This window comes from Miscanthus floridulus, chromosome 17 (genome assembly GCF_019320115.1).
Source record: "Miscanthus floridulus cultivar M001 chromosome 17, ASM1932011v1, whole genome shotgun sequence".
In the NCBI taxonomy this organism is placed as follows: domain Eukaryota; kingdom Viridiplantae; phylum Streptophyta; class Magnoliopsida; order Poales; family Poaceae; genus Miscanthus; species Miscanthus floridulus.
Genome location: NC_089596.1, coordinates 54,033,352 through 54,048,150, shown reverse-complemented (window position 1 = coordinate 54,048,150; position 14,799 = coordinate 54,033,352). Strand labels below are relative to the sequence as shown.

Sequence of the window (14,799 nt, the reverse complement as noted above, 5' to 3'; positions counted from 1 at the left end):
CGCCCGGATTCTGTCTATTTTATTATGTGTTATGCATGCAGAGTAATTTTACGTTCTCTTGTCATCTGCTGTTCAGTCTTTCCGCAGACATTGGAGCGGTAAAGCAGCTATTGGTGTTCGGTTAACCACCAACGTTAGTTGAAGCAGGTCCTTAGATTTGGTATTGATGGTTGTGGATCTATTCTTTTGAGTCTGGTGAAGCCTCCATTCTATCTACGACTCAAGACTACTTATCCTCGAAGGTACAGGCCGATCAGACAGTTGAGGGGAGCGCTGGCTGTGCTATCAAAGTACGAAAACGAGGCTCCTGGATGTTTCTACCGCAGCCACTTCTCGTAGGCCTGTGGCCCCGATAGGCCCTCGTCCCTGACGAAAGTATCACCTTTGTCTACGGAAGAAAAAGAAACAGATTAGCAATAGCTTTTCTTTAACTGTACTATGCAATTGGGAATTCTTTTTCCACAAGGATGTACTGTGCTTTAATGTTATATATTAAAAGTTGTTGTAAAAAAAATGTACTCTTTCTAGGCCCCTGCACCTCGCAACTGGGACCTACCTGATCGAAGCAAACAGCTTCATTTCATACAGCTGGTATTCAGGTAGTTTTACCAAAGAAAATGTGAACGTATTTTTTTGTTAAATAATAACTTATATTTGTTCCACGCTACATCGAACATTCTTTATCAGCTCAGGGGTTAGCAATGTTACAATCTAAACCAAAATGGTACTGACAGAACTGTTTCCAAATATGGCAATGCAGGCTTGTCTCTAGGCAGCAAACCAATACAAAAGCACTGCCAATCTGGCGGGTTCCAGATACACAATTTAAGTTAGACTGACTTGGGCAACTGTATGGACTCCACTGCATTGTTAGCATCAGGCCTTTTTGTACTCCTGCCCTTATCAGGACCACCAATCACTCCCCAGGTCTTGAATTGACGCTGCCGAGCCCTAGCCCTTTCCTTCTCCTCCTCGGATTTCGTTGCGAAGCAATACGGGCAAGAGACACCATACTCCCATTCAGGTGATTCCATGTCTTCATCGCTAACTGGCTGCTTACACCCATAGCAAAGTTTGTGGGTGCCTTGGGCCAATCCATGCTCCACCGAGACACGCTTAGTCAAACACAAAGCATTCACCCTCCCACAAACTTTCAGCCTTTGGGATTTCCTCCAGATACTTCAATATCCCACCTTCCAAATGATAAACCTGACATGCAAATGTTAAGGTTATGAATCTACATGAAGAATAACTGCCAAAAGGCATGTTCACGCATAAATTAAGGAATATGTATCCACAGAGGTTCAATGAGAATCTCTTCCGTGAAAAGTTAAAGTAAACCAATTACCCCTAAAGGGGCATGAGTTTCACTGAACCTGCCCTTCAATTTTGAAAGATCACTTCATCAGAACATATGCAGTAACGTAACTGTGATAGCAGGTTGACAGGTCACATTGACTAGTGGTGTTTTAGGATGGTAATATGCATGCAAAACATGAAATATTCAGGAAGTCATCTTCAGCAAAGGTAGTTTTCATGACTAAGATTCAATTAGCTGTTCAAGTTTTCTGTTATTATTAATATTATTATCTGTATTTATTCACAAGTCATTGTTCCCTCGAATAGTAAGCTTCACTTATTACCTCCTACATATATAACTTATAAGATACTCCCTTCGTTCCAAAATGTCGGGAACCAATACTAGAGTACCCGAGGAGGAGGAGCTAATAGTGATCAACATTGATTCATCTGAGCAGTCAAGAACGCGGCTACAGCTCCAACCGACCCCCAGGTGCACAGGCTACACCTCGCCCGGCCTCTGGGGAGGGCTCCGCCTCGCCCGAACTCTGGGGGAGGGCTCCGCCTCGCCCGACCCCGAGGCCGCGGGCTCCGCCTCGCCCGACCTCTGGGGGAGGGCTCCGCCTCGCCCGACCCTGAGGCCGCGGGCTCCGCCTCGCCCGACCTCTGGGGGAGGGCTCCGCCTCGCTCGACCCCGAGGCCACGGGCTCTCTCGCCTGACCCCGAGGCCACGGGCTCCGCCTCGCCTGACCCATGGGTTTACGCTCTGGCTCGCCCGACAGGGTCCCATACCGCCGCCAACCACTCCGGGTCCAGGCGTATGGGCTTGGATCAAAACTCTGACACCAAGGAAAAGACTGGCACGCCCCGATGTAACCCGTGGCCATGACAGGCCATACCTGAGGATTCACGTCGAGAACAGCATCGGGCGTGCGATGCTGTTCTGTCTAACCATCGTACGAACGCTGACAGGCGCGTCGGTTGATCACGACGTTCGCCGGGACGGAATGGAACGCCATGACCGGCAGACGATGCTTGCGCATGGCGCCAGTGATGGACAGGGCCGCGACGTGGAGGTGCCCTGTTGACATACAAGATCGGCGAGACCCGCATGAAGGAGAAGAACCCGACGATCCTAAAGGCCTTCTCTCTCTCGTTCTTCTCTTTTCCTCCGCTGGAACCTGTGCTTTCTCCTGGCCTATAAAAGGAAAAGCAGGGCGTCCCATGAAGGGAGGATTTTTAAGCCAGATCAATCGACCCATCGAGACCGAACCACGAGATAAGCACAACACGAACACACGGCTAAGCAGCAACCAAGCTCTCAACACCCGTTCATTCCCTCTATCAAAGACTTGGGACATGTCCCTCTCTCGCCCGTTTGTAACCCCTACTACAAACTTTCAGTGCTACTAACACGAGCAGCAGCGACGAACTGGACATAGTGACTTTCTGCCCGAACCAGTATAAACCTCGTGTCCTCTTAGCACACCATCCGAGCCAGACGCGCAAATACAAATTTACTCGTCGGTGGTAACTCAAAACACCGACTGTTGACGCGCCAGGTAGAGGCCTTTTGCTCGTATCGACGTCCACACCAGGCCTCGGATGGCCAGTCACAACGTAAGCTGGGTCCCGGGCGCGCGCGTGCTCTTCGGGAACCTGGACTTCATCATCACGACGAAGGGAGAGTTGGCGCAGGCTCCCGCCGCCGTCCAACCTCTCCACTCTGCCAGCCTCGGCCTGATCACCGAGGCGCTTGAAGAGACGCAGTTGCACGCACCGGAGGCACGCGCCCCAGGGAGCGACCAGCTCCTCGACTTCGACTACGGGAGGTTAGAGCGCCAGCTCGACGCCTTCCTGAGACCCCGACCGTTCCGGGAGGACCTGCGCCACCTCACCTTCTCGTTCGCCAACGTCATGACGCAGCTTGCCCGAGGAGAGCCGCTCTCCCCGAAATACCTCATCCGAAGCGCCCCGACAGCGCTGCCGTCCGGTCTCCGCAACACCGCAGAGACCATTGGCCACCCTGTGGCGCAACGCACGCCTCCATCCCCCGCGAACGACGAGTTCGTGGGGATGACCGAATATGTCGCGGAATCTTTCCACGACCTCCTCACAGGAGAATCGGAGTCGTCCTCCAGCTCTAACTCCAACAGGGGGAGCCATCACAACTCTCATGAATGTTTCATGGCAGGTACCCCGCCTCGCCTGCGGGTAGAGCAGTTAAAGGCTCGGCACCAAGAGCTCAAGGAAGCACGACTCCAGCTCGAGCAGGAACGCGCGGAGCTCGAGCGAGATCGAGCGCCACGGAGATGGTAGGCGTGCGCGCGCCATGGCCCGCGACGTGAACCGGAGGATCATCGAGGACGATGAAGCCCTCCCACACTTCACCTGGGCGAGCCAAAACATCGCTGCTGCGGCGGCCTGGCTCCGAGGGTTTCTAGGCCCCACGACGCCCAAGAACCGTCGGGCCCATCGCGAGATTCGCACGCTACTCGAGCGTGCGGCGGCGCAACAGGCCGAAAGCTCGATGTCCCGACGACGCGAGCTCGACGCCAGCCAGCGCACGCAGTCAAAGCGACCCGACAAGGACGTGTCAGTCCACCACGTGCAGCAAGACGGCAGGCCGCGCACCGCAGGCGCACCAGGTGCATAAGCGTCTTGGCCATCACCATGACGCGCGCGACACCCTCAACGCCCGCAGGCGTACCCATGGCGATGCGAGGGAGGGGCTAGCCGCGGCTACCACCCACGTCGTGGCGGACGCTACGACAGCGGCGAGGACCGAAGTCCGAGCCTCGACTTGCCGGGACCTCAGGCCTTCGGTCGACACATCCTTAACGCCGTCTTTCCACCGCGGTACCGACCACCGACAAACATCCCGAAATACTCCAGGGAAACGAACCCCGGACTGTGGCTCGAGGATTATCGGCTTGCTTGCCAAGCCAGTGGAGCAGATAATGACGATTTCATTATCCGCAACCTTCCATTGTTCCTGGCCGATTCGACGCGAACGTGGTTGGAACACCTTTCGTCCAACCGAATCCAAAGTTGGGCGGACCTAAAAGAGATCTTCGTGGGGATTTTCCAGGGCACATAAGCGCGTCCTAGGGAACCCCTGAGATCTCAAAAACTGTCGACAGAAGTCCGGGGAAACCCTTCGTGGGTACATCCGGCACTTCTCCCGACAAAGCAACGAGCTGTCCAACATCGCTGACGCCGATGTCATAGGAGCTTTCCTGTCTGGGACCACCTGCGAGTCCCTGGTCCATAAGCTGGGCGTAAGGGCCCGTGAACAACTAAGGAGCTCCTCGACATCGCCACCAGCCACGCCTCGGGCGAGGAGGCGGTCGGAGCGATCTTCGACCGCCTCAAGGGCAAGGCGAAGCAGGACGAGAATGCCGACGAAGGTGCCTCCTACCGTCCCAGCAAGAAGAACAAGCAGCGACGTGAGGGCTCGCTCGTGGCCGCCGCCGACTGCAAGGGGGGTCGGAAGCCCGCCGAGGGTACCCCAAACCACTTCGAGAAGCTGCTCGAAGGGCCATGCCCGAACCATGCCTTCTCCGTCAACCATCTATACAAGGACTGCGGCCTCATGAACGGTTCTTGTCCGGAGGCTCCAACAAGGGGGAGCATAGGGGGGACCCCAAGCCGACCGCGGATGACGCCGAGGGGAAGGATGGCGGCTTCCCGACGATGGATGGCTGCCTCATGATCTTCAGAGGGTCGACGGCCTACGACTCCAAGCGCCGCCAGAAGCTTGTGCGCCGTGAGGTCTATACGGCAGAGCAAGCCGCGCCTTCCTCCGATGGTCGGAGTCCGTCATAACCTTTGATCGGACCAACCACCCGGAAAGCGTCCCGCAGCCGGGACGATATCCGCTCGTGGTCGACCCGATCATCGGCACAAATTGGCTCACCAAGGTACCAAGGGATGGAGACAGCGGCCTCAACATCATGTACGCTGAAACTCTCGACGCCATGGGCATCGACCGAGGGCGCGTCTGACCAACCGGGGCGCCTTTCCACGGCATCGTGCCTGGAAAGCAGGTCGTGCCACTCGGACAAATTGATCTGCCCGTCACCTTCGGAGATCCGTCCAATTATAGGACGGAGACCCTTACCTTCGAGGTAGTCGGGTTCCATTGAACCTACCACGCCATCCTGGGACGTCCATGCTACGCGAAGTTCATGGCCGTCCCCAACTACACCTATCTAAAGCTGAAGATGCCGGGTCCATGCGGGGTCATCACCACCGGCACCTCCTTCCAGCGCGCCTACGAGTGCGAGGTCGAGTGTTGCGAACACGCCGCGGCAATTGTCGCCTCCAAAGAGCTCGAGGCCATCAGGAAAGAGGTCGTCGAAGAAGCACCCGACCCCAAGCAGTCGGCCGGGTCTTTTAAGCCTATCGAGGGCGCCAAGGAGGTCCTCATACCCCAGCGCCTCCAAGGGCAAAGTGTTGCGCATTGGCACCACGCTTTCTCCGAATAGGAAAGCGCGCTCGTCGACTTCCTCCGCGCCAACAGAGACATCTTTACGTGAAGACCCTCGGACATGCCGGGCATTCCAAGAGAAGTCGCCAAGCACGCCTTGAAGATCAAACCAGGCTCCAAGCCGATGAAGCAGCGCCTACGTCGTTTCGACGAGGAGAAACGCAGGGCGATCGACGAGGAGATTGCGAAGCTTTTAGGCGGCCGGGTTCATCAAGGAAGTATACTGAGTACACCTTTATAGTCCAGTGGCAAGCCCCTGGCTGTACAACCAAGAGGTTGCTAGTTCAATTCTTCCGAGCTGCATTTTTTCCTATTTGCTTTTCGCGGACGATGTAGTGCTAGTTATTGAAAGCCGGACAGGAGTGAATCAGAAATTGAAGTTACGACGGAAGACTTTGGAGTCCAAAGGTTTTAGACTCAGTAGAACTAAAACTGAGTATATGAGATGTGCCTTCGGCACTACTACTCAGGAGGAGGAAGATATTAGCTTGGAAGGTCAAGTAGTGCCTAGAAAGGATATCTTTCGATATTTAGGATCAATGCTATAGAGAGACGGGGATATTGATGAAGATGTTAGCCATAGAATCAAAGCAGGGTGGATGAAGTGGCGCCAAGCATCTGGTATCCTATGTGACAAAATGGTACCATAAAAGCTAAAAGGCAAGTTTTATAGGACGGCGATTTGACCTGCTATGTTGTATGGTGCAGAATGTTGACCTACGAAAAGACAACATGTTCAACAAATAAGTGTCGCGGAAATGCGTATGTTACGTTGGATTTGCGGTCATTCAAGAAGAGGTCGAGTTCGGAACAATGATATACGTGATAAATTAGAGGTAGCACCAATTGAAGAAAAGCTTGTCCAACACCGGTTGAGATGGTTTGGACATGTCCAACGGAGACCTCCAGAGGCACCGGTGAGTAGTGAAATCCTAAGCCACGAAAGTAACGTGAAGAGAGGCAGAGGAAGACCAAAGTTGACTTGGGTAGAGGCAATAAAAGGAGACTTGAAATGATGTAATATACCCAAAGACTTAGCCTTAGTGATGGATAAGTCTCATGTGTGGCTGATCTTTGTGGGGCTGTGCTGCTCACATGGTCCTTGTGGTTGTTTTCTGTTTTTAGGACAGCATCTTAGACTAAAGGACAACATCTTAAGACTAAACGACAGCATCTTAGCTAGGACAGCATATTAGCATCTTAGACTAGCATCTTGGCATATGCTTGGCTGGCTAGCAGCCTATAAATGTGTAACCCCAACCCCTCAGGTTGGTATGGCATTTGTGTGAGCTCGTGTGAGAAATAGACAAGAAAATTGCCCCAACTCCTAGTGTCATCCTCTCTCGATGAGAGTAAGAATTCTCCTACTACCAAGAGTGAGAATTCAGCGACTAACAACTGGTATCGGAGCCGTAGTATCCTGTAGCCTGAGCATCTCTTGTTCATCTTCTCTCCCAGTCCCACAACAGCCCCAGCTGTTGGCAGCAGCAGCTCCTCCGACCGCTCCTGTTCACTCCTCTCCCAGCTCGTCTGAAGCAGCCCTCTCCCCACGCAGCAGCCCCCCGGTAGCGTGTCATGTCCGCAGGGTAGTCTCAGCGCTCGGTCGCCTCGAGCACGCGGCGTCGGCAGGAGGCCGAACTTCCCGCGGCAGAGGAACGCAAGCAAGCGGCGACGGCAAGGGCGTCGAGGCTGGCAGCGGCAGAGCTGGCAGCAGCCAGAGCGGAGGCGGAAGCAGCGGCGGTGGCAGCGGAGGTCGAGACTCTGCGCGACAGCATCGGCAGCTCCATTTCCGCTGACAACACCGCCGACGCGGACCTCGAGCTGCTAGAGAGGGAGGCAGCGCGAGCGCGGGCGGCGCAGCGGGCAGCCACGCACGCCCACGAGCGTGGCGGCAGCCCAGATAGGTGCGGACGCGCTGGCGGCGCTCCTGGAGGAGGCGCGCACGGCGGTGGCGCTCCTGGGGCAGCCGCGCACGCCCACGAGCACGGCGGCAGCCCAGACAGGCGCGGACGCGCCGGCGGCGCTCCTGGTGGAGGCGCACACGGCGGCGGCGCTCCTGGAGAAGGCGCGCAAGGCGGTGGCGCTCCTAGAGGAGGCGCGCACGGCAACGGTGGCGGACGGGTCGATGGAGAGCGTGGCCTTCACAGGCAGCGTGGCTCTCTCCCCGGATCGGTACCGACGGGTCGATGGAGAGCGCGGCCTTCACAGGCAGCGTGGCTCTCTCCCTGGATCGGTACCATGGTTACCACAGGCTCCAGGCTGTTGTCAGGGACGTCGGTCCCGGCAGTGGGTGGCCTATCCTCACCAAGGCCAACTACGTCGAGTGGGCTGCGGTGATGAGGGTAAAGCTCCAGGTGCGGCACATGTGGGAGGCAGTCCGGTACGGCGACGTCAACTACGACCTAGATCAACGGACGTTGGATGCTCTCATCGCTGCAGTCCCGCCTGAGATGCAGTTCTCGCTTACCAGCAAGCGGACTGCCAAGGAGGCTTGGGACGCCATCGCTGTGCACGCATCAGCAGTGACCGCGCCCGCAAGTCCACACTGCAGGCACTTCGCAAGGAGTGGGAGAACCTGACCTTCAAGCCAGGTGAGGACATTGATGACTTTGCTCTCTGTCTCAACACTGTTGCAGAAGATGGTGCAGTTCGGCGACAACACCTACGGCGAGGAGAGAGTGGTCGAAAAGCTCTTCCACTGCGTCCCCGAGAAGTACAAGCAGATGGCTCGCTCGATCGAGTCTCTGCTGGATCTCTCCACGATATCGATCGAGGAGGCGATAGGTCGCCTCAAGGTCGTCGACAGCGATGAGCCACAGTCCCTCTCGGGGCCCATCACCACTGGCGGGAAGCTCCTTCTCACTCGGGAGCAGTGGCTTGCCAGCCAAGGTGACCGGAGGAAGGGGGAGCCTTCTTCCGCGACAGGCGGCCGCAAGCGTGGCAAGCCGCGCAAGGCGCGCAGAGACGCCCAGGCCGGGGCGCGACGTGCCGAGGGTGATGCCCGCGGAGGCGCCCAGGGTGGCGCCGCCGGCGGGCACAAGCCGGCACGAGACGACACCTGCCGCAACTGCGGCCAGCTTGGCCATTGGGCCAAGGACTGTCGACAGCCACGGCACGGCCAGGCCCACGTCGCACAGGCGGAGGAGGAGCCGGCTCTATTCATGGCACATGCCAGCATCGAGCTACCTCCAGCGGCACCGACCGCAGCGGCTCTCCTCCACCTTGACGAGCCAAAAGCACACGCCCTCCTCGGCGACAGCTCCGGCAACGACAAGACTGACGGGTGGTGCCTCGACACCAGCGCCACCCATCACATGACCGGTCGACGGGAGTTCTTCACCGAGCTTGACTCTAGCGTCCGAGGCTCCGTCAAGTTTGGGGATGCCTCCGGCGTGGAGATCAAGGGCGTCGGCTCCATCATCTTCACCGCCGTGTCTGGTGAGCACAGGCTGCTCACCGGAGTCTACTACATCCCCGCGTTGAGGAACTCCATCATCAGCTTAGGACAGCTGGATGAGAACGGTTCGCGCGTGGTGGTTGAGGATGGAGTCATGAGGATTTGGGATCGCCGTCGTCGCCTTCTTGCCAAGGTATCCAGAAGTGCAAATCGACTCTACGTCCTTAACGTGCAGGTGGCACAACCCCTCTGTCTCGCTGCTCGTCGGGACGACGAGGCGTGGCAGTGGCACGAGCGTTTCGGGCACCTTCACTTCGAGGCCCTGAAGCGGCTCAGTGCCATGGAGATGGTGCGAGGCCTGCCGTGCCTCGACCATGTGGAGCAGCTCTGCGACGTTTGCGTGTTGACGAAGCAGAGGCGACTCCCCTTTCCCCAGCGGGCGAGCTTTCGAGCCAAGGAGAGGCTCGAGCTCGTGCACGGGGACTTGTGTGGCCCGGTGACACCGGCCACACCGGAGGACGACGCTACTTCCTGCTGCCCGTCGACGACTTCTCCCGCTACATGTGGGTGATGGTCCTCGGCAGCAAGGGAGAGGCTACGGACGCCATCAGGCGCGCGCAGGCTGCTGCGGAGGCGGAGTGCGGCCGCAAGCTGCGCGTGCTGCGCACCGACAACGGCGGCAAATTCACGGTGGCTGAATTCGCGTCGTTCTGCGCTGATGAGGGCATTCAGCGCCACTACTCCGCGCCGTACATCCCGCAGCAGAACGGCGTCGTCGAGCGGCGCAACCAGACGGTTGTGGGGACGGCTCGGGCCCTTCTCAAGCAGAGGGGGATGCCGGCTGTCTTCTGGGGAGAGGCGGTGGTGTCGGCCGTCTACATCCTCAACTGCTCGCCTACCAAGGCGCTCGACGGCAGGACGCCGTACGAGGCTTGGCATGGGCGCAAGCCGGCGGTCTCTCACTTGCGGGTCTTCGGCTGCCTCGCGTTCGCCAAGGAGCTTGGCCACATCAGCAAGCTCAACGACAGGAGCACTCCGGGAGTGTTCATCGGCTACGCGGAGGGCTCGAAGGCCTACCGCATCCTCGACTCGAAGACACAGCGTGTGCGCACGGCGCGCGACGTTGTGTTCGACGAAGGGCGAGGATGGGCGTGGGACAAGGCGGTGGACGATGGCTCGGCTCCGACGTACGACGACTTCACTGTCGAGTACGTCCACTTCGAGGGAGCTGGGGGAGTAGGCAGCTCTTCTTCGGCGAGCGCGTCTACCCCGTTCCCCGAGCCTCCACCGACCCCGGCGCCTGCTACTCCGACAGCACCACGCTCTCCAGCCAGGACCTCGGCTGCGATGAGTTCTTCGCCGGCTCCACGCTCTCCAACCAGGTCGACTTCGACGACGCCTTTGCTCCCGTGGCACGGATGGAGTCCGTGCGACTCCTTGCGCTAGCTGCCCAGGAGGGCTGGCGTGTTCATCACATGGACGTCAAGTCGACGTTCCTTAACGGCGACTTGAAGGAGGTCTACGTGCACCAGCCGCCGGGATTTGCGATCCCCGGCAAGGAGGGCAAGGTGCTCCGCCTGCGCAAGGCCCTCTATGGCTTGCGGCATGCACCGAGGGCGTGGAATGCCAAGCTGGATTCCACGTTAAAGGGGATGGGCTTCGAGCAAAGCCCGCACGAGGCGGCCATCTACCGACGGGGCAATGGAGGAAATGCCCTGCTGGTGGGTGTCTACGTCGACGACTTGGTGATCACCGGCACCAAGGATGCGGAGGTGGCGGCATTCAAGGAAGAGATGAAGGCCACCTTTCAGATGAGTGACCTAGGGCCTCTCTCCTTCTACCTGGGAATCGAGGTGCACCAGGATGACTCTAGGATCACACTTCGACAGACCGCCTACGCCAAGCGCGTCGTTGAGCTAGCTGGGCTCACCGACTGCAACCCAGCTCTCACTCCGATGGAGGAGAGGCTGAAGCTGAGCCGCGACAGCACGACGGAGGAGGTGGACGCTACGCAGTACCGGCGTCTTGTGGGGAGCCTTCGCTACCTCGCCCACACACGGCCGGACTTGGCATTCTCCGTCGGCTACGTTAGTCGGTTCATGCAGCGACCGACGACGGAGCACCAGCAGGCTGTGAAGAGGATCATCCGCTACGTTGCGGGGACTCTCGACCACGGCCTCTACTACCCGAGGTGCCCTGGGGCGGCACACTTCGTCGGGTACAGCGACAGCGACCACGCCGGCGACATCGACACCAGCAAGAGCACGAGCGGGATCCTCTTCTTCCTCGGCAAGTGCCTCGTTAGCTGGCAGTCAGTCAAGCAGCAGGTGGTGGCCCTGTCCAGCTGCGAGGCCGAGTACATAGCGGCCTCCACCGCTTCGACTCAGGCGCTCTGGCTCGCTCGACTGCTTGGTGATCTCCTCGGCAGAGACACTAGAGCGGTGGAGCTCAGGGTGGACAGCAAGTCCACTCTGGCCCTGGCAAAGAACCCCGTGTTCCACGAACGCAGCAAGCACATCCGGGTGAGGTACCACTTCATCCGAGACTGTTTGGAGGAAGGGAGCATCAAGGCGAGCTACATCAACACCAAGGACCAGCTTGCGGACCTGCTCACCAAGCCCCTTGGGAGGATCAAGTTCCTTGAGCTCTGCTCCAGGACCGGGATGGTTCAACTCTCCCACAAGACGACGCACAAGACTTAGGGGGAGAATGATGGATAAGTCTCATGTGTGGCTAGTATTTGTGGGGCTGTGCTGCTCACATGGTCCTTGTGGCTGTTTTTCTGTTTTTAGGACAGCATCTTAGACTAGAGGACAGCATCTTAGTTAGGACAGCATATTAGCATCTTAGACTAGCATCTTGGCATATGCTTGGCTGGCTAGCATCCTATAAATATGTAACCCCAACCCCTCAGGTTGGTATGGCATTTGTATGAGCTTGTGTGAGAAATAGACAAGAAAATTGTCCCAACTCCTAGTGTCATCCTCTCTCGATGAGAGTAAGAATTCTCCTACTACCAAGAGTGAGAATTCAGCGACTAACACTTAGATAGGAGTGCTTGGAAAACAGCTATTCACGTGCCAGAACCTTGATTGCTTCTGTTGGGTTTCAACTCTAGCTTACCCCAACTTGTTTGGGACTTAAAGGCTTTGTTGTTGTTGTTGTTGTTCATCAAGGAAGTATACCACCCCGAGTGGTTAGCCAATCCCGTTCTTGTACGAAAAAAGAGTAAGAAATGGAGAATGTGTGTTGACTACACGGGTCTCAGCAAAGCGTGCCCAAAGGATCCGTTTCCTTTGCCACGCATAGACCAAGTAGTCTTCTCGACCTCAGGGTGCGAAACGTTTTGCTTCCTTATGCGTACTCCGAGTACCATCAAATCACGATGAAAGAGTCCGACCAGCTTGCCACATATTTAATCACCCCATTCGAATCATTCTGCTACGTCACGATGCCGTTCGGTCTGAAAAACGTGAGGGCTATATACCAGCGTTGTATGCTCAAGTGTTTCGAAAACCTCATCGGGCGAACCGTTGAGGCCTACGTGGATGACATCGTGGTCAAATCCAAACGGGCATACCAGGTCACAGCCGACCTAGAATAAACATTCGCAAAACTCCGAGCAAACGGCATTAAGCTCAACCCCGAGAAGTGCGTTTTCGGGGTCCCAAGGGGTATGCTGCTGGGTTTTATCGTCTCCGAGCGTGGCATCGAAGCCAACCCGGAGAAGATCTCGGCCATCACAAGGATGGGCCCGATTCAAAACATAAAGGGGGTACAGCGAGTTACAAGGTGCCTCGCCGCGCTCAGCCGCTTTATCTCGCGCCTCGACGAATGAGGTCTCCCCCTCTATCGGCTCCTGAAGAAGGCCGACCGTTTCGAATGGAGGCCCGAAGCCCAAGAGGCACTTGACACGGTCAAGCGGCTTCTGACGAAGGCCCCGATCCTAGTCCCTCCGACCGACGAGAAACCGCTTCTGCTCTACATCGCGGCCACAACGCAAGTGGTCAGCACCGCCCTGGTGGTAGAGCGAGAAGAAGAGGGACACGCCCTCAAAGTACAGCGTACCGTATACTTTATTAGCGAGGTCTTGTCTGATTCCAAGACCCGCTACCCCCAAATCCAGAAGCTCCTGTACGTCGTCCTCATCGCCAAGAGGAAGTTTCATCACTACTTCGAGTCGCATCCAGTGACGGTCGTGACGTCCTTCCCTCTCGGCGAGGTCGTACAAAACAGGGATGCCACGGGAAGAATCGCCAAGTGGGCACTCGAGCTGATGGGTCAAGGCATTTCATATGCTCCCCGGACGGCCATCAAGTCCCAAGTGCTAGCTGACTTCGTTGCAGAATGGACCGAGATCCAAATGCCACCAGCAGCCGTCGACCAAGAGTACTGGACGATGTAGTTCGACGGATCGCTGATGAAGAAAGGCGCCGGCGCGGGGCTGGTCTTTGTTTCGCTCCTCGAGGTACGCATGAGGTACATGGTTCGCATCCATTTCCCCTTCACCAACAATGTGGCCGAGTATGAGGCACTCATCAACGGCCTGTGCATCGCCGTCGAGCTAGGTATCCAACGGCTTGACGTCCGGGGCGACTCCCAGCTGGTCATCGACCAAGTCATGAAGGAATCAAGCTGCCACAATGCCAAGATGGTTGCGTATTGCCGAGAAGTCCGCCAGCTGGAGGACAAGTTCGACGGTCTCGAGCTCAATCACATCCCGAGGCATCTCAACAAGGCGGTTGACGCGCTGGCGAAAACGGCGTCCGGCCGAGAGCCGGTGTCGACGGGCGTCTTCACCAGCGATCAATACAAGCCCTCGGTCCGATACGAGGTGCCGAAACAGGAGCCGGTGACGGGCTGCCTACCCTGGGCTCGAGGGCTAACCAGTCATCGGCTCCATCCGACCCCGAAGTCATGGAGCTTGACGAGAATCCAGCGACAGAGCCCGACCCTCTGGCCGACTTGAGGACGCCTTACCTCGACTACCTCCTCCGTGAGGCGCTGCCGATGGACAAAACGGAGGCTCAACGGCTCGCGCGTCGCGCCAAGTCCTTTGTCTTTATTGAGGTCGAGCTCTACAGGTGAAACCACACTAGGATCCTGCAGCGCTGCATCCCCATCGAACAAGGAAAACGGTTGCTGAGCGATATCCACGGTGGGGTCTGCGATCACCATGCTGCGCCTAGAACCCTGGTCGGAAACACGTTCCGACAAGGCTTCTACTGGCCGACCGCAACTACGAAGGGTGTCAATACTACGCTCGGCAGACCCACCTACCAGCCCAAGCACTCCAAAAGATACCCATCACGTGGCCATTCGCAGTCTAGGGGCTCGATCTGGTCGGACATCTCAAGAGGGCGCCCAGAGGCTATACGCACTTGCTTATCGCCGTAGACAAGTTTACAAAGTGGATAGAGGCTCGACCGATCTCCGCGATCAAGTCCGAGCAAGGCGTGTTGTTCTTCCTTACATCGTCCATCGCTTTGGGGTCCCGAACTCCATCATCACGGACAACGGTACACAGTTCACCGGAAAGAAATTCCTCCGATTCTACGATGAATACCACATCCTCGTCGATTGGGTCGCTGTGGCGCACCCCCGCACGAAC

General features: G+C 57.2%; 1 protein-coding gene across 1 annotated transcript in view; it reads right to left on the bottom strand.

The window, feature by feature from the left end:
• Window positions 1–539: 539 nt before the first annotated feature.
• LOC136517623 (rhodanese-like domain-containing protein 7) overlaps window positions 540–14,799 on the bottom strand; it is a 28,210-nt gene continuing 13,950 nt past the window's right edge. The window contains 2 exon segments of the mRNA XM_066511247.1: window positions 540–1,118; window positions 1,120–1,209. Of these exon segments, the coding sequence (XP_066367344.1) occupies window positions 831–1,118; window positions 1,120–1,209 (378 nt within the window). The 3' untranslated portion in view covers window positions 540–830.